This window comes from Protopterus annectens, chromosome 9.part0, assembly GCF_019279795.1.
Source record: "Protopterus annectens isolate FY-2018-M chromosome 9.part0, PAN1.0, whole genome shotgun sequence".
Taxonomy (NCBI): Eukaryota; Metazoa; Chordata; order Ceratodontiformes; family Protopteridae; genus Protopterus; species Protopterus annectens.
In genome coordinates this window covers 1,361,181,089-1,361,208,425 of record NC_056743.1, presented here as the reverse complement: position 1 = coordinate 1,361,208,425, position 27,337 = coordinate 1,361,181,089, and the positions used below count along the sequence as shown (strand labels likewise).

The following is a 27,337-nucleotide window of genomic DNA, read 5'->3' as shown; positions in this document are numbered from 1 at the left end:
TGGCTGTTCTAGCATTACTTAACAAATAAACAGGTAATCTCACTATGTTGCGCTTATTGTTACCCCTTATTTGAGCTTCCACCCCCTCAGTGACATCAGAGAAATAGGGATGTGCCTTCTCTGTTCTTTTTTCTTTGACCTCCTGAATAATACACCTAACTTTGTGTGTGCTATAGCCCCTGCTTAAAAATCTGTGCTCTAGTTCTTCTGTCTCTGTCACAAAAAACTCATCCTTTTTACATAACCTGCAAATTCTCATAGCTTGTCCCCTTACTATATTGTCAAATACATGTGGGGGATGCATAGTGCTTTGATGTAGTAGGTTATTTCTGTGACAAGTTTTCCTATGCACTTTGGTGCTAACATACCCTATTCAAGGCTTGGACACACTTATGTCCAAATAGGATATCTGCTCATATGAATATTCCATGGTAAAATTCAGAAAGGAAGTAACACCATTAATATAAAAATTAAAAGCCTCCAACTCTTCTTCTGTGCCTCGCCATATTATAAAAAAACATCTACAAACATGTCAGTTTGAACTGTGGGATATAGTGAACAAATCTATATTATTTCATTTAGTGCCATTTCCATTGAATTACAAATTACTGTAAAAATGATATGATAACACATTTCATGGAAAACTTGATTTATAGAATCACAGTTCATAGAAAACTTTGTATACAGAAAATATACCTTAAAGGGGCGACAAGTGCTGACTGAGGTTTCTTTTTTGGGGATAAACTCTTGGCTAGGCTTGTAAGGGCCCCAGGGCCATTAACCTGATAACCTCCTATGATCCTATGAAAAAGCTTTTCCCCTGCTCCACATCCCTTTAATTAAATATAGTAACTCATTGGTCACCCAACCATAAAGGAAAGAGAAAACACCACATACAGTGAATCAGTGCTGGTGCCCAAACACAGACCTCTAGAAATATGTGGGCACAGCATAAGGCTGTCCATCGCCAACACGCAGATACACTTCTAGACTTATTTCCCTAATAATGCCTACAACCTAAATGACACCAACACATCATTTATAGACTACTACAGTTTTTTTTTTGACTTGTGATTCAACAAAATCCATTTTTAGTACATTTTTTGCAGTAATTTGTGTTCCAGATAAACTTGCACTCAATGAAATGCATAGCTCACTAGTGAAATGAGTGTGATGGCTATGAGGGATTTGGACTCTTCAGTCCATGGCTCTGAAACAGTAGCAGTCATAAGAGTAGATATGTGATTTTTTTTTAGTGTTTTTCTACGTGTGCTAAAAGTAAAATATCTCTTACAAGTATGTTGATCACTTCTCATTTCCTAGGTAAATTGTTTAGTTTGCTGGCATAAACTTACTAAAGCTCTTTTCACCAACAGGTTTCTTAAAATGAGGCTTGTATAACACAGTGGCCCCAACTTGAGTTGCTGTGAAAGTCATAAGAGGGAGGCTTTGTAAAAGTCTGTTACAGAGTGGGGGAAGTATCTGCAGTTAATCAATTTATACATGAGGCTGGAGAGAGGAAAGGTAGCTCCTGCATTTATTGAGAGCCAGTGTGTGTGATAGTGATGCTTCATGAAGGAAGTAAGAGTTATGAATCAAGCCACCTTCTTTAAGGTAGTTTGCCATAACTTTGTCTTGCATTGTGTACTTCATGTAAGGCAATAAAGTGGAGGCTGCATCCAACCTTGGTATGATTACACAAATTTGCTGTGGGAGTAGGATAGTTTGAAACTGAGCAGCATACCTTTAGCCGAGGGAGTACTTTCTCAAGTACAAGTTCTACATGATTTTGAAATTAAGTATAGGATCAATTTCTAGTCCCTGGTATTGACAGGAATTTTGTTGCAATATTTTGTTGTTGTTTACATCAATTAAGTTGATAGTTTGTTTTGCCTTTAGTTTTTATGAGCTACGAAATTGCATTTTAACTGATTTGGAGGGGATGAGATGGAGCTTGATGTAGACAAAGTATTTACAAAGTGGAATGAAGTCTTTCTGGAGAGTGTGTGCCACTTCTAGGACTGAGGAGGATGAGTGAAAAGCTAACACATCATCTGCATAAAGCACTGAGGAAGAAGGTAAGGGCAAAACAACACAGGGGAAAAAACTAAGGGTAAAAATAGCACTGGGGAAGAAGGTAAGGGTATAACAGCATGGGGGAAGAAGGTAAGGGTATAACAGCATGGGGGAAGAAGGTAAGCATATAACAGCACTGTGGGAGAAGGTAAGGGCAAAACAGCACAGGGAAAGAAGCTAAAGGTAAAATAGCATTAGAAAAGAAGGTAAGGGCAAAACAGCACAGGGGAAGAAGGTAAGGATATAACAGGACTGGAGAAGAAGGTAAGGGTACAATAGTATAGGGGAAAAAGGTAAGGGTATAACAGCATGGGGAAAGAAGGTAAGGGCAAAACAGCACAGGGGGAAAAACTAAGGGTAAAAATAGCACTGGGGAAGAAGGTAAGGGTATAACAGCACAGGGGAAGAAGGTAAGGGTATAACAGGACTGGAGAAGAAGGTAAGGGTACAATATCACTGGGGAAGAAGTTAAGGGTATAACAGCACGGGGTAAGAAGGGAAGAGTATAACATCACAGGGGAAGAAGGTAAGGGCAAAACAGCACAGGGGAAGAAGGTAAGGGTATAAAAGCACAGGGGAGGAAGGTAAGGGTATAACAGGACTGGAGAAGAAGGTAAGGGTACAATAGTATAGGGGAAAAAGGTAAGGGTATAACAGCATGGGGAAAGAAGGTAAGGGCAAAACAGCACAGGGGAAGAAGGTAAGGGTATAACAGGACTGGAGAAGAAGGTAAGGGTACAATATCACTGGGGAAGAAGTTAAGGGTATAACAGCATAGGGTAAGAAGGGAAGAGTATAACATCACAGGGGAAGAAGGTAAGGGCAAAACAGCACAGGGGAAGAAGGTAAGGGCAAAACAGCACAGGGGAAGAAGGTAAGGGTATAAAAGCACAGGGGAGGAAGGTAAGGGTATAAAAGCACAGGGGAAGAAGGTAAGGGTATAAAAGCACAGGGAAGAAGGTAAGGAGTATAAAAGCACAGGGAAGAAGGTAAGGGTATAAAAGCACAGGGGAAGAAGGTAAGAGTATAAAAGCACAGGGGAAGAAGGTAAGAGTATAAAAGCACAGGGGAAGAAGGTAAGGGTATAACAGCATGGGGGAAGAAGGTAAGCATATAACAGCACTGTGGGAGAAGGTAAGGGCAAAACAGCACAGGGAAAGAAGCTAAAGGTAAAATAGCATTAGAAAAGAAGGTAAGGGCAAAACAGCACAGGGGAAGAAGGTAAGGATATAACAGGACTGGAGAAGAAGGTAAGGGTACAATAGTATAGGGGAAAAAGGTAAGGGTATAACAGCATGGGGAAAGAAGGTAAGGGCAAAACAGCACAGGGGAAGAAGGTAAGGGTATAACAGGACTGGAGAAGAAGGTAAGGGTACAATATCACTGGGGAAGAAGTTAAGGGTATAACAGCACAGGGGAAGAAGGTAAGAGTATAACATCACAGGGGAAGAAGGTAAGGGCAAAACAGCACAGGGGAAGAAGGTAAGGGTATAACAGCACAGGGGAAGAAGGTAAGGGTATAAAAGCACAGGGGAAGAAGGTAAGGGTATAAAAGCACAGGGGAAGAAGGTAAGGGTATAAAAGCACAGGGGAAGAAGGTAAGGGTATAAAAGCACAGGGGAAGAAGGTAAGGGTATAAAAGCACAGGGGAAGAAGGTAAGGGTATAAAAGCACAGGGGAAGAAGGTAAGAGTATAAAAGCACAGGGGAAGAAGGTAAGGGTATAACAGCATGGGGGAAGAAGGTAAGCATATAACAGCACTGTGGGAGAAGGTAAGGGCAAAACAGCACAGGGAAAGAAGCTAAAGGTAAAATAGCATTAGAAAAGAAGGTAAGGGCAAAACAGCACAGGGGAAGAAGGTAAGGATATAACAGGACTGGAGAAGAAGGTAAGGGTACAATAGTATAGGGGAAAAAGGTAAGGGTATAACAGCATGGGGAAGAAGGTAAGGGCAAAACAGCACAGGGGAAGAAGGTAAGGGTATAACAGGACTGGAGAAGAAGGTAAGGGTACAATATCACTGGGGAAGAAGTTAAGGGTATAACAGCATAGGGTAAGAAGGGAAGAGTATAACATCACAGGGGAAGAAGGTAAGGGCAAAACAGCACAGGGGAAGAAGGTAAGGGTATAACAGCACAGGGGAAGAAGGTAAGGGTATAACAGCACAGGGGAAGAAGGTAAGGGTATAAAAGCACAGGGGAAGAAGGTAAGGGTATAAAAGCACAGGGGAAGAAGGTAAGGGTATAACAGGACTGGAGAAGAAGGTAAGGGTATAACAGCACAGGGGAAGAAGGTAAGGGTATAAAAGCACAGGGGAAGAAGGTAAGGGTATAAAAGCACAGGGGAAGAAGGTAAGGGTATAAAAGCACAGGGGAAGAAGGTAAGGGTATAACAGGACTGGAGAAGAAGGTAAGGGTACAATAGTATAGGGGAAAAAGGTAAGGGTATAACAGCATGGGGAAAGAAGGTAAGGGCAAAACAGCACAGGGGAAGAAGGTAAGGGTATAACAGGACTGGAGAAGAAGGTAAGGGTACAATATCACTGGGGAAGAAGTTAAGGGTATAACAGCACAGGGGAAGAAGGTAAGGGTATAAAAGCACAGGGAAGAAGGTAAGGGTATAAAAGCACAGGGGAAGAAGGTAAGAGTATAAAAGCACAGGGGAAGAAGGTAAGGGTATAACAGGACTGGAGAAGAAGGTAAGGGTACAATATCACTGGGGAAGAAGTTAAGGGTATAACAGCACAGGGGAAGAAGGTAAGGGTATAAAAGCACAGGGGAAGAAGGTAAGGGTATAACAGGACTGGAGAAGAAGGTAAGGGTACAATATCACTGGGGAAGAAGTTAAGGGTATAACAGCACAGGGGAAGAAGTTAAGGGTATAACAGCACAGGGGAAGAAGGTAAGGGTATAAAAGCACAGGGGAAGAAGGTAAGGGTATAACAGGACTGGAGAAGAAGGTAAGGGTATAACAGCACAGGGGAAGAAGGTAAGGGTATAAAAGCACAGGGGAAGAAGGTAAGGGTATAAAAGCACAGGGGAAGAAGGTAAGGGTATAAAAGCACAGGGGAAGAAGGTAAGGGTATAACAGGACTGGAGAAGAAGGTAAGGGTACAATAGTATAGGGGAAAAAGGTAAGGGTATAACAGCATGGGGAAAGAAGGTAAGGGCAAAACAGCACAGGGGAAGAAGGTAAGGGTATAAAAGCACAGGGGAAGAAGGTAAAGGTATAACAGGACTGGAGAAGAAGGTAAGGGTACAATAATATCGGGTAAAAGGTAAGGGTACCACTTCACTGGGAAGAAGCTAACAGTGCAACATCACAGGGGAAGAAGAGAAGGGTACAACAGCAATGGGGACGTCATTAAAGAAGAGTGAGTATACAGATGGCCATAGAACCAAACTCTGGGTTACTTCTGTTGAGATATTACCTACAGAGGTTTGTTGATTGTTCTGTAGTGCCAGGAATTTCCATTTTGATAGGTAGTTCGAGAGCCGTGAGATACCATTTGCTTTAAAGAACATTTTGTGCAGTTCTTGTAAGAGAAAGGGGATGATTAACTCTCGCAAAGGCTTGTTTTGGGTGGATGAATACACTAGTGTATAGCTGATCTTCCTCTGTATTCTTGGAAATATGGTTGCCTTAAAGAGGGCAGTGAGAGTGTTATGGCCTTCACAGAAACCATGTTGTTGTCTATTAGAAGTTTATAAGAGTTGATGTATTCCATGATTTCATTGTAAATTATTCTTTCAAATAGGTTTTATATGATGACTGGTCTATAGACGTGTGACCCACACAGGAGCATGTGTATTTGAATTGTGCTAGAATAGGAACTGATGTGACAGAAAGGTTAAAATATTTAGGGTTCTAGAACTAGCTTGGCTTGCTGCCCTTAAAAAGTAGTGGTCGAGAGTGTTTGGGTTGGGTTGGGTTTATTTTCTTGTTTTAGTAATAGTTGTTTGCTTTAACAGTGGTATATTTAAATTATAATATAAGAGAGCAGTTATCTGGGAGGTCATGGTCATCAATGGAAAATGATTGAAAGTCAGAGGAATGGGTGTTTTTGGAGTGGCTTGATCATAGCAGTTTTCCAGACTAGTGGCACAATCTTTTTGGGGACATGGAGGTATGGATATGAGTGAAGGGCGATGACCCAATGTTCTTTGTAGTAGAAGAGACACTATGGAAGAAAGTTATCAGAACATGGTGGAGAGTCATTTCTGATCTTTTCAAGTGCTTCTTCAGTGTTTTTTTATGTATTATGAGATTGAAGAAGCAGGGAGAGGAAGGGTAGGTCGCTTCAAGAGATGAGGAGGAGAAAGACATTGAGTCCCCAAACTCATGTAGGAAGTCTGTGGGAATGAGTTTGATTTTCTCACATTGTGGTGAAGAGGAAGGCACAGATCCTTCTGGGAATGCACTGCCAGTAATTAGGCTGACTTCTATCCAGCAGTATTTTGGGGAATGTAGGACATGCATTTGTTTAGATTTATGTAGAGCTAAATTATGTCTTATGATAAATTGTTTGGTTAGGTTTTTGAGTTGGTAAAGTGGATCTGGTTAATGGGTGATGGATCTTCTTTCCCTTTGTACAAGGTCATATCTCTCAGTTTAACACCTGTTTGAGTTCTATTGTTAAATCGTTTTCTTGTTTTTTGTTTGTTTTGTGTATGTGGTTTAAGCACTCTTCATATTTCTGGGAAGAACTGACCTTGTAGTTAGTGAAGAGTTTTGCTAAGGAAACTTTCATCAATGTTACATCTTCAAAGAGAATCGAGAACCATGAATGAGCAGAGAGGTATTTTTATCTTAGTGATGTTGTTTGACTGAGATCTGAAGGTTTTAAGGTAAATGGGATTTTTATGATGTGGCTGGTGATGCAGAAAGTAATGGGGCAGTAGCCACTGACAATGGAGGAAGAACAGAGATTTTGGAGCAAGAAGGAATGTTTGTGATAATAAGGCAAGGGTGGAGTGTTTAGAGCATTTCAGAGACCATATGGGTTGAGTTACTAGTTGTTATCAGACCTGGTTCTGCTAAGATGTGAGATATATCAGTGGTGCAGGGGCCTTGAAAGTTGAAGTCTCCCATGACGATTATGTTATCATCTTTGGAAATGATGGTAAGTAATGATGAAATCAAGTTAGAGAACTTTAGAATGGAGAATGATGGTGAGAGCAAGTCCTATTCAAGGTGCAGTGGCTTGCTATTTGTTAAGGGAAAATTTCAGTAGACGTCAATCAGGGCTAGAGTGTGAGGTGGAAATAACATAGGCAGTGATGATGAAATTTAGATTGTTTTTATTTGGAATTAAAGTTCTTCCTCCTAGTTTTTGTTTTACAGATCTATGATCATGAAGGAATTTGTAGGAAGGCTTACAGTGAAGGAGGTGTGTGTCAGTGGTCTTTAGCCAGGATTCTGTTACTGTTAGACTGTTTAGATTGAATTGCTCTGTGAAAGCATGAATCTAGTCTATTTATTTTGGATGCTATGGGCATTAAAGAGAGTACAGGAAGTACAGGAGAGTGGAGAATTGAAGGAGTAATGGGCTTTGTGTTATAGTGAGGTTTGTGTTAGGTTTCTATGTTTCCAGTTAAAAGAAGTCATCAAATGTTGGTGGAAACTAGATTTGCAGCATTCAGAATTTCTGCTTACCTTTACAGTCTCTGAACACAGAATCAATGTTTTGCAGTGACACTTACAGTTTTGTGCCCTTAGTCTTCTTTTACAGACATTATAATGAGCTATTTCTGCTGCAGAAAGTGTTTATATCACACTGCCTTTTTTAGAGAACTATGGCAGCTTTTCTTGCATTTATTCCCTGAGGTATTGAAAGGTATATTTTATACCATTCCACACTCAACTTTCCAATAATCTGTCACATGAGAGCTGGCCTGAACATTGTCAGTAGCCGTTTTCCTATTAGAAGACCGAAGACGCATTCTTTCAAATGCGTCTTGGTCGAACATAAAAGACTGAAACTGCAAAATATTGAAGTGGCTTTTAAGCGAATTCTTTCCCTGGGAAGAAATTCACTTGGCTGCATCATTACTTTGCCATTTTCGGCACTGTAGTGTGGTCTCGGAGTTGGTATATTTAAGTAGGGGGGTGTAATATATATACTAAGTCTGATATGCCATTTTGCAAAATATTCCCTTTTCCACAAGGTGTGCGATTTTGGGGTTGGTATACATAAGATGAGGGGAACTTGTTCCCCTTGGAAAAACTTTGCTGTTCTGACAGTTCGACATTGTAAGTTTTTGCTTACATAGGGTCGATTAATCACTGTTCACTTTTTTAAGCATTCGGTGATCTAATATACACCCCAGTAGCCCTGTGTCTCCAGAAACCTTATAAGCTTTTGGCCTGAGGGAGAGGGAAAGATGGCATGGCTACAAAAACCTTGTTATGTGGTCAAAAAATCTTAAGTATAATAGGTCCTGTGATGTGACAGGCAAAAGAAAACTGTGAGATTTCATGCAATCCAAACATAGTATGTGTGCACTGAGAAAGATGAGTAGGTAACCATTTGAAATGTCGGAACTAGCTAGAGGTAGTCCCAAAATACAGAGACTGATTGGCCAAAAAAATGAAACCTACATATACTAAGTCCGATATGCCATTTTGCAAAATATTCCCTTTTCCACAAGGTGTACGATTTTGGGGTTGGTATACATAAGTTGAGGGGAGCTTGTCCACCCCCAAAGAAGTTTTAAGGAGAAAAGTGATTTTGATATTTACTTGTCTCTGGATTTTTGGTCTTTTTTTTCTGTTTTTCGCAGTCAGCATTTCAAGTGCCAACATTTCAATAGGGAGCCAGACCAGTATCAATGTAACGTTATATAAACTAAGTGACAGTTAAGCACTGCTTTGCTTGCATGTTGAAGCATAGAAATTACACTGCAGTAAGGAAAATATAGTATTGGAGTCTGCATGTCCTCCCTGTGGACAAGTGAACTTTAAAGTCATGCAGGTAGGTGCGTGAGTGTGTGTGTCTTCTATGAATGTTGGGAGCCAGGCGGACAATGCAACACCATAAAAATGCACTGTCAATTAGTAGAGGACTGGTGATCAGCTGTGGCAACCCCTAACCAGGAATAGCCAAAAGTCTTTGGTTAAGGAAAATACATGTTAGATCACAGTTTTCATTTAAACTGGAGGGTTCACTGCAAAGCTAAACCCTACTGCAGTTGCTGTACTTGATCTGATGAGGAAGAAAAGGTTAATTACCTTTCAGTCTACTGGCACTTGGTGCACAGAGTAAATACTCATGATCAGTAATACTGCAGATCATGTACATTTATTGTGACATGGAAATAGATGGTCCGCTGTGGTGACCCCTAATGGGAGCAGCCAAAAGATGAAGATACTAGTAATGTCAGTTAGCCTTCAACCAACAGGTTACTCAGCATAAAACTTAGATGCCTTTAATGTGGAAGCTCAGTTATCTCACATCTCTCAGACATGTAATGTGGGGAGTACATTACTGAGCTCACTTGTCATGAGTCTGCAGCTATGTAGCATGGAGTGTGAACAACCAGGCAGAGCATTCTAGTCTTTAGTGGCATTTATTCTGTAGGATATGTTCTCCTTTATCAGGAATTCTGCCAGGGTAATCCTGTGGGCTAGGCTTGTAAAGGCTCCAGGGCCATTAGCCTAGTACACACCTATGAACAAACAAGGTTAGTGTGAAATCTGCACTGATAATCTCAACATAATGCAGCCAATGTGTGTTTAATGCAGTGCATACCTTACCAAGGTCAGTCATCCTGCAATTTACAGGATATAATCTGGAGGTTGCACTCTTTTAAGGGGTATACTTCCAAGACTTCTTCATCCCGGTCATGTTCAATGTAATAAGTGCACTGCCAAGCTTGGTATTCCGACAATCTGAGTTATTTGGTGGGATGAATCCAGTAACAAAGTCACTTATGCTGTGGACCACACTTAAGTATGTTGGGTGGATTGCTAGGTACTCATTCAATGTACTAGCTAGACTGGGAAGGTGGCATTGCTTTAGTGAGTCACTTAGTGGGGAGGGTGCCTGTCTAGTGTTTGGCTGTTCTGTAATCCAATATTCCATCAGTGTTGAGGGTGGACAGTACATTACAAGACTGAGTTATCTTGCAGGAAACAGCTGTTCAGAGTGGAAAGTACTTTGCTAGGCTGAGTTAGCCAGCAGTTCATGGGTGTTAAGGATTTCATTATGAGGCTGAGCCATCCCACATCTCAGTGGTGTTCTGGGTGTAGAGTATATTATGATGCTAAGGCATGTCACAGCAAATATGTGCTGAGCGTGCAGTGTACATTATCAGGTTCAATTGTCCTACAGGTCATGGGTGTTCCGAGTTTAGAGTACATTACTGGGCTGGATCATCCCACATCCCACTGGTGCTCAGGATGGAGAGTACATAACTAATCTGAGTCACGCCACATGCCGCTACTGTTCAGGGTAGAGAATGCATTACTAATCTGAGTCATCCCACATGACACTGGTGTTTAAGGTGGCGAATACATTACTAATCTGAGTCATCTCACATGCCACTTGTGTTCAGGGTGGAGAGTACATTATGAGGCTGAGTCATCTAACACTTCACAGGAGTTCAGAATGCGGAATACATTACTTGTATGAGTTATTCCACAGCACACTGATGTTCATCATATAAAGTACATTGACAGCACCTATCATGTCACAGCCCACAGGTACTCAGGGTTAATAGTACAATGCCAGATTCAGTCATTCACAACCCACATATGTTCAGGGTTGAAGATTCATTAGCATCATCCTGTAGCTCATAGATGCTCAAGGTTGACAGTATATTGCCATGTTAGTCATCCCAGAGCTCATGTGTTTAGAGGCAGGTTCAGTCACCCACAGACACACAGACACACACACACACACACACACACACACACACACACACACACACACACAGATGCATTCATATAAACCTGAAACGTGTAGATGCATATTTTGTATTTGAATACCCTATCTGCAACTTATCAGATATGTGTGACATTTTGATGCATGAAGCAAGATCAGGTAGGCAACATACTCAACCAAAATTTGATAGGAATTTCATGGATTATTATTTTTTATCTTATAAAATAGATTATCAATCAGGCAAGATTTTACTGACTTTCATAAAAAAAGGGGTCTGCTTAACTGAGCCACAAATACCACATACCTAGTTGGCATAGAAATGAATTTGTATTATCTGATGATGAGATTAAGTACATTCTCAAACGTGTGTAAGAAATACAGAGGTTTTCAAAAGTGGCAACTTTTTTTTGTTTGTTTGTTTTTTTTGTTTTTTTGTTATGGCAGCCATCTATTTATTTGCTATGGAAACCTGGAAAATTTCTTGGAAAAAATCAACTCAGTTGCATCGCATTGGTGGTTGAGGCTATCAGCTCAAGCTTTTTAGTTAATTTAGTCTAAAGTTAATTCAAGATCTTAGAAGGTAATAACTCACTGAGCGCACATCCACCTGAAAAAGAGACCGCAACATGATACTTAAAAACATACTAGCTCTTTGAAGTGATTAAATTTTTATTCCAAGCGATAACCCTAAAACTGCTGTGCCTAATGTTGCAACATCGTCTGAGTATTGTGGTAGAATAATCTACTAGTAAAGGGTGTAGTGATCTCATCTGTGTTTACACCATTTGATATATTTTTTTTAATTTTCAGAAAAGGATTTTAAAAAATGGCTAAACATTGTTGTGTGAGATGTTTTCATAGGTTCATAGGTAGGTACTAGGCTATTAGCCCTGGGGTCTATGTAAGCCTACCCAAAAAGGTTCCCTGGCTTTCGCAACCCAAGAAAATTATTTTCCTGTACCCCTGTCAAGCAGTGCCACAGAAGTGATCCCAGGGGTGAATTTTCTATTTCTGACTGCATTTTACCCCTGTCACATTGACTTGCACTGCAGGATAAAATTCCTTTAACATTTTTTCTTCCAAGTCCCATTCTGTTTGCTGTCATGATTTCATACAGTTAGTACTATTGATCTGTACGTCTGCTTTTTGCAAACTTTTACTTCTGATTACCTAAGGGTCACTTACAGCAATGAACGTTTATTTTAAGTTTTAAGTTTTCTATTGCACTGTACTGAAGAAGAATCAGAAAGAAGAATGCTAAAAATAGTAAATAATGTAATATATAATTTCAGAATTGCTCAATAAGTGTAATCATACAACCAAAACATCCAGTCATTTATTTGAGATGTTTCAATGCTGAATGATGAGAAGAAAACTTTGTGTCTCAGTGGCAAAACATTTTTTCATAAATTCATACTTCAGTGCCTTAAAATCTATTATTATCTACAAATATATATATATATATATATATATATATATATATATATATAGTGTCTGCTTAAGGTATATGCTTTCATACTGTAAACCTATACAGAGCTATGACTCCAAGCACTGTATATGACATTTTACTAAAATACATATTGTATATCACTCTTCTCACATTCAGTACAGTGCAATGCTCTTATTTCATGTATTATACCTGCTGCTTACAAGTGCACTGTGGAGAAGTAATAGAAACACTTGCTTATCATAGTGAAGACAAGTAGATGCCAGAAAGGAGCAGACCCAGCACAGAGCCTTGAGGGACTTCAGTAGTGACAGGCCTCTTTGTGGAGGTGGTCTGTCCTATCCTAACTTCCTGGGTCCTACCTGAGGGGCAGCTGGCTATCCAACAAGCAACATATGAGTTTGTTTACAATGCCTGAGTGGGGCTATTTTATCAAATGCCTTAGCCAGGTCAGGGTAGGCAGTATGCACCATTTTGTCCTCATTCATTGTCTTGGTGGCCATCTCAAAGAAGTCCAACAGGTTGGTTAGACATGATCTTACCTTTGTGAAACCAAACTGGGTGGGATCCAGTTTTTAAAGGTTTTCTATGCTGTCATTAATCATTTCCATGATAATTCTTCCATGGCTTTGTATGTGAGACTAGTCAGACTTAATGGGTTACCAGGGTCCATTGATGGCCTGCCCTTATGTGGAGTGATGACTGTAACAGTTCTTCATCTGTATGACACAAAGCCTGTCATACACCTATGGTTAAACGGTGACTCCAGTGATCCTAACAGGTCATGTTTCAGTCTATTTAGGAGGCATCCTGAGATGTTAACAAGGCCCAGTCAATGCAGTATTTTAGGCCACAGAAAGCACATCTAGGACTTGCTCCTCACTGATGGGGGTGCTGTTTGATGGTATTTCCTGGGTTTCAGCAGGAGGAGAGATGGGGTAAAATCGGAGCTGAATTTATTGGGCAGCAGATTTGCTATATCTTCCTGCTCTGTGTAGGTGGCTGTATATGCAATCAGTTCTGCACACTGCTGTATTCTGCCTTCGAGATTTTGGGCATAGCTAAAGAAAGCATTATGTTTGTCCTTTGCCTGCTGGCTATCTTTTTATCAAATTTGGCTTTAGTACAGTGAATTTGCTCACTTAACTGTTTCTTTAGAATAGCAAGAGTATTTTATCATGGTGAATGTAGCACTTCCTAACCATAGCTATGTTTTTTCTCTTGCTGTACAACTTCTTTATGTTTGGATTCCACCAGTGAGGCTTGGCTTTTTGAGTTAGTTCTGGACTTATTTCTAGTAGCACAGCCATCTCTATGCATTTATTGACATGGTTGTACAGGGTTTCTGCGATCAATTCTGCACATGCAGCTTTTTTCTCAGGTTTGGGGGGGGGGGAGCTTGACATTTTATCACTTAGTAGTAGAACGTTTACCTTAGTAGAGTTCCTAAATGTTACAGGATTAAATTTTATTATGAAGGAAATAGCTTTGTGGTCTGACCTTACCATTAAGGGCACTACATCCGGGGGAGGCTGGTTACAGCATTCACCCATGTTTGTTATTACCAGGCTGAGTATGTTTACATCGCTAGGGGGTATATGGACTACCTGGTCCAAGGTGTTTATGTTTACAAAGTCCAGGAATCTCTGGACCTGTAGGTCTGGGGTCTTGTAAGTATCCAGTTTATAGTTGGGTAGTTGTAGTCACCCATTAATATGGTATTGATTTGAATGATGAGGGCATGCAGTAAGTTCAGGTAAGGATGACCTATAGCTTTCAAGGATATGATATGGGACTTTGCCTGTGGAAATCTAGACATGGAGAAGCTCAAGCATGTCACCCTGTTTGACAAGTCTTGAGGAGAGTTTGTTGTTGATACTAATTAAGACAACTCCACTTGTGGTCCCTGCCTGTACTGTAGCTGGGCTGAATATGTGGAAGGCATTGTATCCTTTGAAAACTGGGGTGATCTCTGTGAAGTTTTAAACCATGTCTCAGTAACTGCACAGATGTCCACATTCCTCAGGGTAAGGAGAACTGGGGAGTGGAGTTTGTTATTTAGGTTCCTAGCATTGAGCAGTAACACCTTCATATTCCCTTGGGTTGGTTTTCCTACATCAGAAGGTTTGTCATCAGTTTGGCATTAAAAGATAAAAAACAAACCAAAAAGTCCATCAGTAACCAGGTACCTCTGTCTGAAAACAGATCCAATTTTAGGAACAGTGTTACAATAGATTAACATAAAGCATAATACAGGTAACAAAAGACAGTAAATTCAATTATTGGCTTAGTTTTTGGTATCATTCCAAGGGATATGTACAGTATTTTTCTGTATGAGACATTATGGTCAATAGACCACATTGCTTTGCTAAGGATGGGCTGCACCTGTCCCCTCTAGCCTTTTGAACATTGGCTAAAACCTTGTCCTCCTCCCCCAAAAGTATCTTTTTAGGCAATGCCAAACTGATCCAATAAAAAAGAGTAAACAGAGGCAAGGCTTCAGATTCTTCAGCTGATTTATTCACACAAACACAAGCACTTTCACCAAATGTTTCTTCAGGTGTATATCAAGTGACACTCACATACCTGTACTTATATAAAACATTTAAAAATCACATGATCAAAAGATTAAGAACATTTAAAGGTATATAGATACAATAAAAATGTAATCATAATAAAATACATAGTATTTCCTATCTAAATAAAAAGAATGCATAAATGCAATATATAGTCTATAGACCATATGAACACATAACATATTCTATCTACGTAAGGGTCTATTCTTCAGGATGGGTCTCATTGGTACATGGTCATTGAGGCCATGTCCTGCATTCACTCTTAATCTAACAATCCAGTTGGCCTCTAAGTTCTCAGTCTGAGTCCTAATATCACCACCCCTATGATTCTAATAACATTTCCTAACACCATAAATTTGAAAGCATGTTGGTCATGCGTCTCTTTAATATGTTTTGCTAGGGCATTAAATGAACTATCCTTCTTGATGTGGTACAGGATCTATTCTTCAGGATGGGTCTCATCGGTACATGGTCATTGAGGCCATGTCCTGCATTCACTCTTAATCTAACAATCCAGTTGGCCTCTAAGTTCTCAGTCTGAGTCCTAATATCACCACCCCTATGATTCTCATAACATCTTCCTAACACCATAAATTTGAAAGTATGTTGGTCATGCATCTCTTTAACATGTTTTGCTAGGGCATTAAATGCTAAATACGTTCAGGACATGGCCTCAATGACCATGTACCGATGAGATCCATCCTGAAGAATAGACCCTTACGTAGATACAATATGTTATGTGTTCGTGTGGTCTATAGACTATATATTGCATCTGTGCATTCTTTTTATTTAGATAGGAAATACTATATATTTTATTATGGTTACATTTTTATTGTATCTATATACCTTTAAATGTTCTTAATATGTTTGATGTAAGTACAGGTGTGTGAGTGTCACTTGATATACACCTGAAGAAGCATTTGGTAAAAGCGCTTGTGTTTGTGTGAATAAATCAGCTGAAGAATCTGGAGCCTTGCCTCTGTTTACTTTTTTTATTGGATTGGTTCTGTTTTCATACAGAGGCACCTGGTTACTGTTGGACTTTTTGGTTTGTTTTTTATCTTTTACGCTTTCCAACGGACCCAGGGAGATGGCTACTGGAGATGAGAGTATCGGACTGGAATATAACCCAGCCATTAATGTCATATGGACTGAATCTAATGTCAACCAGTTTATTTTCAAGGTGAGTGAAAATGTTAATCCTTTATTGAACACTGACTTTGTTCCAGAAGGAGATGAATGTATGAATGTAAATATTGTTGCACTGAAGAGTGAACTATTTCTACTGGAAAAAGATCTGTTTAAACTAAAAAGAGCACAGTTTGAAAAGTTTCAGCTTCAAGCATGCATTACTGAAGGCATTGTATCTCGTGGGCTAAGAATCCTTAAGATACCTGCTCAAATGGACTGTGATTCCTCACTATTAAGTGAATGGCAGAAACTAAATTTACAGGCCGGTGCAGGTTATCTTAAATTATTATCTGCCTCTGCTGAAAGAGAAGAATCCACGGTATTATGCTTAGTCAAAAACAAATACCTTGACTTGTGCAGAAAGTATGGTTCTGACTTAGTAATGAAGCCAATGAATGACATGCTTGAAAATGGGTTCATTTACTCTCGCAAGTTATTACAGACTAAACTAAATCAATTACATAGAGACTGACATGATTTTTCACAAGGTCATGTCTTCATGTGGCCAAGAGTGGTTAACAATAGCATTAACACCAACATTCGTGCTTCTGTAACTGAGGTGACCATTTCAACCAATCAGGAAGCCGTTGCAGAGTCCAACACCAATCTAGACTATGATGCGATTCAGGAGATAGATGGGGGAAGGGCCCAGGCAACCGCCAACATAGGTTGTGTTTCATCAACGGTTGAAGCAACAGGAGCGAAAAGGAAAACTATCACTACTACAGTACAGGTCCATCAGGAAGAGAATGGAAATGCTCCAGGCAGACGGGGAACTGTGGAAGGCCTCATCCCTTTTTTAGAAACCTTGCAGGGTTAACTTTTCCTCTTCTGACCAGGGACAGGTCCATGAGCCGAGGGAGAGGAGGTTTGAACCAAGGGCAACAGAGGGGGAGAAGCATGACCAGAACCAAAAGGAAGCACCCAGAAGAAATGGTGATTCTTACACGATCAAGAAAGCCTTTATAAACAACAGAAACTGATAATTAACTTATCCACATATGTTTTATTCATGTATGAATGCAATGTTTTGGAAAAAGGTCTTTCATTCATTCCACTTGCTGATTCTGATATTACTGAAGTTGTATTTGATATTAAATCGTTTACACAAAATTTAATGTTGCAAAATAATGTATTCCAATAATGATGAAAATGAAGATTTTGTATTTAAGAAACCCAGTCTTTTTTTACCTAAATTAAATCCCTTGAACCATGCATTTGAGCAGCTATGCCTAGAAGACGCTTATAGGGTATATCATGCACAGAAATTTCATTCATATAATAGTAAATGGCATAATTTAACTAAGAATGAATTTACAGCTTTAACTAATTTGCAAATGAACCCATTGATTATGATACGTCCTGCAGATAAGGAGGGACAGATTGTGATATTAGACAGAAAAGATTATGATAGAAGAATGTTTATATTATTGAATGATGATACATTTTACAAAATCATTACACCATTACAAGTTAAAAGAATGATTGAACATGTGCATAATGAATTAGGAGAGACAGCTAGGATGGGTCTCATAGATGAAGATCTGTTAAGGTACTTTCTTATATTTAATCCTACCACCCCTATGGTTCAAGGACTCCCTAAAATACACAAAAATAGGGAGAATCCTCCCATGAGGCCCATTGTGGCCGGAAGTAATTGGTGTACGGAATCAATATCTATTTATACAGAGAAGCTTATAGGTCGGTCAATTTATATTCTGAAAGACACTGAACACTTTATCAGAGACCTGTATAAGTTTACTTGTAAAAGAGGACAACAACCACAGGAGCAACAAATGTTATTAGTTACTCTTGATGTGGTGTCACTTTTCACTGTCATTCCAAATTATATTAGGATTAATAATGTGGTTGAACTGATGCTTGAAACTACAAAATATGACAGTGACATGGTAACTCTGATAAGGATTCTACTAAGGTTGGTGCTAGAGAATAATGTGTTTGTATTCAGGGATAAAGTTTCTTGGCAATGTAACGGAGTAGCCATGGGAACATCATGTGCTAACAGTTATGCAAACGCTGTTATGTCAAAATGGGAGCAAGATATATTGCTCAGGGGTGCATTTAAGGATGATATATTATTCTTTCGAAGGTTTGTAGATGACCTCTTCCTTTTATGGAGGGGGTCACTAGAGCATTTGATGAATTTTGTGGACTAAATTAATGCTTCCACACAATTCCTTAGGTTTACTGTGAATTGGTCCTATACTGAAATCAATTTCTTAGATGTTTCCATTATACAAGAATCTAATGGCACACTGAATACTAAAATGTTCAGGAAGGAATGCTATGTGAATAGCCTATTAAGGAAGGACAGTATGCATCCTCAGTATACCTTTAGGAATGTTGCATACAACCAGGTTTATAGAACTTCCAGATTGAATTCTAAGGAAGATGATTTTAAAGAACAAATGGAATTGATAAGCACAGAATTAATAGAGAGAGGTCATGATCAACAACTTGTTAATAACATTATAGAAACAGTAAAGAACCTTAGACACAGTAGAGCTAAGCCTTACATCTCCGAGTTTGAAGGAGACGTTATTCATAATGGGGATTATAGGAAACAAAACCAGCAGCCACTTAAAATGTGTTTCAGCATCTTGAGGAATATAAGACAGTATACTGACATCATAAGTATGCACTGGAATATATTAACATCTGATAAACAAGTGAGTATTCTTGCAGGAATACATCCACAGTTCACCTACAAGAATAAAAAAGTACACCCAAAGATCAAATTTGGACTATAGATACACCAGGGACCAGACCGTGTGGTAGGTGCCAAGTTTGTAATTTTATCACTCTGGACAGGGAATTTAAACATCCTGATACAGGTGTGATATATGGACTAAGAATTAGTGCTAGATGCGATAGTTCGCATGTAGTTTATCTTGCTACTTGTCAAGTATGCAATAAATTCTACGTGGGCAAAACTGACAGATTGCTAAGAGACAGAATTAAGGAACGCATTTACCACATCAAGAAGGGTAGTCCATTTAATGCCCTAGCAAAACATGTTAAAGAGACGCATGACCAACATACTTTTAAATTTATGGTGTTAGGAAGATGTTATGAGAATCATAGGGGTGGTGATATTAGGACTCAGACTGAGAACTTAGAGGCCAACTGGATTGTTAGATTAAGAGCGAATTCAGGACATGGCCTCAATGACCATGTACCGATGAGACCCATCCTGAAGAATAGACCCTTACATAGATAATGTTATGTGTCCGTGTGGTCTATAGACTATATATATTGCATTTGTGCATTCTTTGTATTTAGATAGGAAATACTATGTATTTTATTATGGTTACATTTTATTGTCTCTATATACCTTTAAATGTTCTTAATCTTTTGATCATGTGATTTTTAAATGTTTGATATAAGTACAAGTGTGTGAGTGTCACTTGATATACACCTGAAGAAGCCTTTGGTGAAAGCGCTTGTGTTTGTGTGAATAAATCAGCTGAAGAATCTGAAGCCTTGCCTCTGTTTACTCTTTTTTATTGGATCAGTTTGGCATTGCCTAAAAAGATGCTCTTGGGGGAGGAGGACAAGGTTTTAGCCAATGTTCAAAAGGCTAGAGGGGACAGGTGCAGACCATCCTTAGCAAAGCAATGTGGTCTATTGACCATAATCTCTCATACAAACAAATACTGTACATATCCCTTGGAATGATACCAAAAACTAAGCCACTAACTGAATTTACTGTCTTTAGTTACCTGTATTATGCTTTATTTTAATCTATTGTAACACTGTTCCTAAAATTTCTACAGCAATTCTTTCCTTTTATTATATTTGTTGTACCTTCTGGGCAATGGCTGAAATGAGACCTTCAGACTCCTTGTATTACTGACAAGTAGCACTGTTGGCTTTGTGGAGTAGAGGAATAAAGCACCACAGATGACCCAGGATCAATCAGTGTCCTAGGAACTAGAAAAGGCAATGGAGGCTGATGGAACTGACAGACAAATGCTAACTTGCCCGTCCTTTTTAGGGAGATGGCAGCTTGGTCTTCCACTGCCAAGTGAAAAATTTGGTGATACACCAAGCTGCACAAGTACCAGGGCTATATTGCAGTACTGAGGCCACCCATAGTAATGCACAAGATCCTATAGGCTTTAAGTTATTTTTTTTTCTTTCATAGCAACAAACTATGAAATTACCTCTGGCAACCTGTCATCCCACCTTCATGTTCTATTCTTTGCATACCCCCATATTGTCTTTACCAGGAGGGTCTCCATAATGGAAGAGAAGTCCTGCTCTAAAGTGCACCCTACAGCATCTCATGCATGCTTTGCAAAGCTAGATACAGAATGAGTAAAGAGAGACATGAGCTAAAACTAAAGAGAAATGAAGAGATGGGCTGGCATAGTAGCTGTCATCCAGCTGTGTGGGGATACTACTGGCCCAAAAATGACACACACGTATCATGCCTTTGTATAGGCTATGCAAAGGGGGAGACAATCTGTGTGTACCCTCTGCTCATAGGGTGGTTACATTTAACTCAGTTCCCTCTGCGCCCAAGCAGGCATTACTTTCATTGAGCCCTAGCCTCCGTCATGGCTCATTGGAGGATGTCCAGCATGTCTATCTCTCTCAGGATAAGCAAACTCATCCTCCCTGTCACTCCATCAGTCGCCAGAGCCACTAATCTATCTCAAGCCACCTGGACTGTAGTCATGGCTTTATCCTTCTACATCACTCTGTGACCTTTATATCCATTATGGCACTTCCAGCACTCAGAGAGGGTGTAGTGTGGAACTGATGATGCACTCTCTTTCTAATCCTAGTGTTCTCAGTATATGCTAAATGAGTATCTCTCAGGCTCTGCCTTGGCAGTGCAAGCTTCAATGTACAAAACCTGAAGCAAATACATACTTTGCTTAAATCTGTTATAAAATGAACTTTGTAAGAACTAAGCAGCTGTAATACATAAACTGATAAATAATTTTCAAAGTATTAGAGTGCAGATAAAGGAAGAGCATAAAGTGTTTGCATATGTTAACTTAGTATTTCTAACAGTACATTTTTTCTTCCTCTACAGCTATCATATGGCTCTAGCTCTCCAGCACTGTCCAATAGGGAAAGGTTCCCGACCTTCTTCAGAACTCACCCATCTGCCACCCTTCATAACCCAACCAGAGTAGAGCTCTTTAAGAAGTGGCGGTGGACCAAAATTGCAACCATCCAACAGACGACAGAAGTTTTCACATCAGTAAGACTATTTTAGAAGCACTTTTGATACATATGCAAAGGAAAAAAAAAGTGATCAAGCCATGAGTTTTGATGCATGACTTGTAATGTATTGTGAAACACAGTGCAAAAGGTTAGAGGCTTTCACCCACCCAAGTCATATACCATTTACTTACCAGGAATGAATTATTCTATTTTGGAAATTCTGTTTGTCTTTTTAAAAGTAACACTCATAAATAAATGAGAAAAATGTTGTGATTATTTTATAGTATTGTATTGGTACTCATAGAAAAGTAACTACAATTTGTCAGTTATTTATAATTTCAGAGGTTCTATAAAAAAAAAATCTAATGCTTCAAAAAATATGACTGCTTATAACAACAGATAAAAACTGACCATGATCCCAAGGCAGTAGTTAAATCTGTCAAACGTGTTTATGAGATTTGTGGTTTTCAGTCAGTTGATTTAATATCAGTTTCCTCAGGAAATCTGCTACAAGGGGAATATCTCCTTACTCTGCTACAAGGGGAATATCTCCTTGCTCTTGTGAAACATTGTCTGCAGACTTGACTATAGTAAAGGCACTCGGTACAGGAAATGTAATACTCTGTATGATAGGTGAGAGAGTTTCTCATCCTCACAAAAATTCATATTGCAAATTTCATTCAGTATAACTGCAAACTGTTTTATTACCATTTAATATATGTGCTTTTGAGGAGCTGCCTTTGTCCCGAACACCAAATAACAAGTTGGCTAAATTTTCCAGGGCTAGGTCTCGGCTATCAGTTTGATGAGGTTTGTTTTGCACTCTGCAGATGCAAAAAACTCATGATCACAGTAGTGGCGCACTTTGTTATATCATAAAATGTGAATTATGAGATTGAAATTGTTAGATTTTTAACACTTTCTTTACACCTGCTTGTCATTATGTCTAACTGTGTTTTCCCTTTGCTTGACTGCAGCTAGTTGGGTTTTCTATGTGTTAACTGTTGTAGTCTGTAGTGATGAACTATATGCTTTGGTGTTACTGTATATGTTTTCATATTGTCTCTTTCACAGAAATGAGGAAAATTTTAACTGTTTTCCTTGTATTTCCTTGCTTGCTTATCCTGGAACTACCTGATGCAGCTTTGCAAAACATATCAAGCCATACGGACTACAGGTAGTAAAAGATAGGGTTCCCACATGTCCCTGTTTACACAGGACAGGCCCTATTTGGGCAGTTATGTTTTGCAAGAAAAACATGAAAAATGGCAAATTACTAAATGTCCATTAATAGTTGCAATAAACAATTATTTCCTATACAAAACAGCATAAACAACTGAAATTGTACAAGAATGATCATCTATTTAATGGGGAGCATACTCAAGTCCCTTTGCAGTGGTTGTGGATATGGTTTGTTCTGTAAAATCTTACATTTCTATAAGAAATGTCCCACTGTAAATATTCAAATAGGATGAAACCCTAGTAAAAGAAGTGCGCATGGGGAAGGCTGATTTTCATATCTGTGGATTTTCCTTTGTCTTATAAATATATCCCAAAACAATAGCATTTTGGAATTCTGTTTCTCAACTATTTGAAAGCAGCAACTTAATAAACAAGGAAGACAAAGGGAAAAAAAAAGTTTGGCCAATTTTAGAGGCTGTTAGTTAACGAATTACTAAAATAAAAACAGATATAAATGCATCAGGTTGATCCAATGCATGAAAATAAGCTACAGTTGGAAGTTATCTGGACAAAAATGCCACCTGATGACCTTTCAGCCATTGCTTGTGGAGACACATGAAGTGTGTCAGTGAACGTTTTCCCACAGGTCAAAATATGTTTCAGCAGGTTCAGAAAGATGGTATTAGGAGATTCTAGCTGCTGATGGAAGGTGAGTTTGGAGGCGTTCATAGACCAAGAGGAGATAATGAGGGCAAGACCAATGACTTCTATTACTGTTATTATATAAAGAGAATAGGGCCATTGACAGTAGTTGTTGACAGCTTTGGAGGCACATTGGTTGACATAGAACTATGGTCATTATCAGTGGCGTGAGAAAATATTTCCATGGATCGCTCTTCATTTACTGGAGGGAAAGGACTAACAGAAAATTTGTATTCTGATAGGAAGTGAAAGATAAAAACCAAGGACATTGGTCACCATCAGGATGCAGAGAACACAGCAGAATATGTAAGAAATGCATCGCTGTAATGGGCTGTGCACTGTCCCATGAATAGACTGCAGTGTGCATCTTTGATACTTATGATTAGGCATTCGTTGCCAGCCTGTGGAGGGTGCATCGTTGACTGCATGGATATAGAAAGGGTCTAACAGCACTTTGTATCACTGGATAGCTTGACATTAGAAGTGACTGTTTACCATTTTTAGGGTTAGTGCGGCTGGCCAGGCCTGGGTATGACACTGTTAGTGTAGTTAGAACAAGGTCAGCATGTCAGTTTTTTTTTTGCTATTCTGCCAGATCCTCTACAAAAACACATTATTAAACTTCAAACATTTCCACCTGCTGCCTAGAGCATGCCCTCAAAGTAGTAACCCTGTGGAGGTCTGCAAAGAATGAGTTCATGAATCAGGATTGGCTGCCACCCTGTTCCGACACAAGCTTGGTGTAAAGGACTTGCACCCAATGTTAAAGCTTCTGAATGCACTGTATTTATATATCCACTGTGGCCTTTTTAGGCATTACAACTTGCCCCATCTTATTTGTACACATGCAGGAGAAGGAAAAGTAGTAATCCACATCTACTGGAATATTTCCACTATTTAACAAAATTCATCATTTTCATGAAAGATATTCCAACTTTGTAAACCCCTTTTCCTTGCCACTTATAACAGTTCTGATAGATAATCCTGATTCACCCAAACCTCCATGCTTGGTACCCTGCACCACTGCCCATCACTAAACCAGGCATATACAAATTGCCATTAAGAGTACATAATAGGAGTAAAGACTCACAAACTGGAACAAAAGAAAGTGAGCTGAATGAACACAGATCATCGCACCAAAAAACAGGAAGTTTCAACCGTTTATTGTTAAGCGTTTTTCGTCTTAAGAGATCCCAAGACTTCTTCAGACAAAGTAAAAGCACACATGCCCCTTCTTTTATCTTACACAATTAAAATGTCACATACACCCATTGGTTCCAGAAAAGTTGAGTCATTAAATTAACCTAAAGACCTTTTAACTTGAAAGCAAAAGCCCACCCACTGTAAGCAGATCACAACACAATGAATAAATTGTACGGACTGCAAGCTTTCGTCTTTAGACATAAATGGAATCAGTAACAAACAAATACCATAAAGGCAATAACTGCCAGTTTGAACTTTCGTACAAACAAAAAATTAAAATACTAAAAGCCAACCACTGAGTCATCAGTTTGACCTACGAAGCCTTCAGCTTGAAAACAAAAGCCCGCCTACTGTGTACAGATCACAACACAGTGAATTAAGGAAACAGGCTACAAACTTTCATCTGTTGGCATAAAAGGAATAAGTAGCCAACATATACGATGAAAGCAATAACTGCTAGTTTAAACTTTCATACGACAAATACTCACTGACAGAATAAAACTTGACAAATACTATTACAGGTGTCAAGAGTTAAAATTAGTTCTGCCTGTCCTAAACTTGACCAAAACAATCTCTTAAAAACTACCTACCGATAAACAGTTATGATAGTCAAAATTGCCTCAACAACATTGAGAAATGCAAAAATACAGTGTTGAACATGAAATATAAATGTGAAACTGTATGTGCAACTAAATCATCTTAAAAGGCTAAATGATAACTATTGAATATTAAACAGTGAATGTTAAATGCTGAACAATATGTACAACCAATTCATCTTAGGAGGCTCTTCAGTTTTAAAATACAATGAATGGAGCACATTTCATTTAAACCTGGGAATGTGCTTGCATCTGTGCGAATTTGCCACGTGAGTTCTAATACTTCAAGAGGGACGGCTTCGGGTCCCCCTCTCTCATCAGAATTTATACAGTCAATAGCCCTAAACAAAAATGTATGGTTGACATTGTCAGCTACATGTTTTGCCAGTGCGTTGATCTTTTTTTAATATCCTGATGTGATATGTGTGCTCTTAATCACATTCCCAAAGTTTCCTGTCCGTTTTGCCAATATAAAATGCTGGACACTGTTGGCACTGGGCAAGATAGACTACAGCTTTGGACTGGCAGTTGAATTTGTATTTGACTTTATATTTTTGACCTCTGATTATAAACTGTTCCCCTGTATCCATGTGGGATTAAAAGTTGCACATGTTACATTGAAACATACCTTTCCTGATAGGAAAGTGTGACCCATTTACCTCCAAGAGATGTTTTAAATTCTTTCCCCTCCTCCAGGTAATTTTTGGGAACTCGGGTAGTTTATTTCTGAGGTTGTTGTCTTTCTGAATAAACACCCAGTTTTTCTGAAGGATAGATGAAACGATCTTGCTATCAATACTAAATGATGTAAAAAGACTACAGGATGGTGGGAGTGGACTCACGGTAGGGTGGATCATGAGCTGGTTTGTTGAATACTCATTCCTATGGGGGCCTTTTAAAATTGGTTGGTATGTCCCCTGTTCTCTCTTGTAACTAACCTCTTGAATTAATTCATCAACAAGTTGTTTGGGATAACCTCGACCCAGTGAAGACATAACTGGTGTATGCAAGTAGCACTTAACTGCTTCATTGTTTTTTTTTGTTTGTTTTTTTGAGCCGGTAATTACAGTATGTTTGAGGTGTAGTTAATCAAAGTGTTAATTAGGTTTCTCATTAATTGAAGAAATTAAATAAAGAACAGTTATCTACAAACATGTCCGTACTGCTAATCTGAAGTTTGTCATTTGTAATACTTTGTGCAGTTCTGCTACTTACTAGTGTAAAATTAATATGCAACATTTGCTAAATTGATTGCAATAAAAAAAGGAAAAACACAATGAATATTCACCGATTGACTTTCTTACTCTGTGCACTTGAATTAGCCTCCTACCTCACTGAATGTTGTTTTTGTTCTTTTATGCACAGACACTGGATGATTTGGAAGAGAGAGTAAAGGCAGCAGGGATTGAAATCAGTGTACGGCAAAGTTTTCTAACAGACCCTGCTGTTGCAGTCAAAAACTTAAAGGTATATTTTATTGGTTATAGTAACATTAATTTTTTTCCATTTTTCCAGGGGAAAAGAATACAGAAAAGTCTGGAGAATTGACTGTTTGAGTGCTAGAAATGATTGTGCTTTCAATGGAATTTGGCATTTAAGGCCTGTACAGTCATTTAGCATAACACGTATTTCTTCGTAAATTTGCTACTTCTAAAACTTTGTGTGCTTTAGTTAGTATTTTGTACTAAACAATCTCTTTCAGTTCTGTATTATAATAAAATCATAGTTGTGACTGAAATAAATTACATTTCATCATCAGTAAAACAGTACCCAGAGTTTCAGCTCAGGAAAATTCAATTTATTTTTTTAAATAGCCATATATTAGTGCCCCTTGCCATAACACCACTAAATATTTTCATCATTTCATTCAGGAAACTGTTTAATTACTGTAGCTCATCCATTCAAGGCAGACATGAAACGTATACGCAAAGTAACGCTTTCATTTTTAGTTTCACAACATTTTTATTTGATTTTTTGTTAATTTATTTATCTGTTTATTTTTATCAGAGGCAGGATGCCAGGATTATTGTTGGCTTATTTTATGAGACTGAAGCTCGCAAAGTATTTTGTGAGGTAAGACTGCTTTAACCATTTCATGCTGGCCAGTTAAAGTTAGCTCTTAAAGTTGTTTTTTAGTATATATGAAATGCTAAAAAATCTGATGTATGCAATTCCTGCAGTTTTACCATAGGAAATAGACTTTAGTGGCTTTCATAGCTATATGTTTGATACAAATATGCAGTTTTCCTATGTCAGCAGTTCATATTTAAAAATTGTT

The 27,337-nt window shown here is 38.7% G+C and overlaps 1 protein-coding gene across 1 annotated transcript in view; it reads left to right on the top strand.

The window, feature by feature from the left end:
* Window positions 1-27,337, top strand: part of LOC122812080 (gamma-aminobutyric acid type B receptor subunit 1-like) — a 4,315,174-nt gene that overhangs the window by 3,178,109 nt on the left and 1,109,728 nt on the right. Inside the window, exons 10-12 of the mRNA XM_044084348.1 lie at window positions 21,243-21,413; window positions 26,425-26,526; window positions 27,067-27,132. Of these exons, the coding sequence (XP_043940283.1) occupies window positions 21,243-21,413; window positions 26,425-26,526; window positions 27,067-27,132 (339 nt within the window). The remainder of the gene's footprint in view (window positions 1-21,242; window positions 21,414-26,424; window positions 26,527-27,066; window positions 27,133-27,337) is intronic.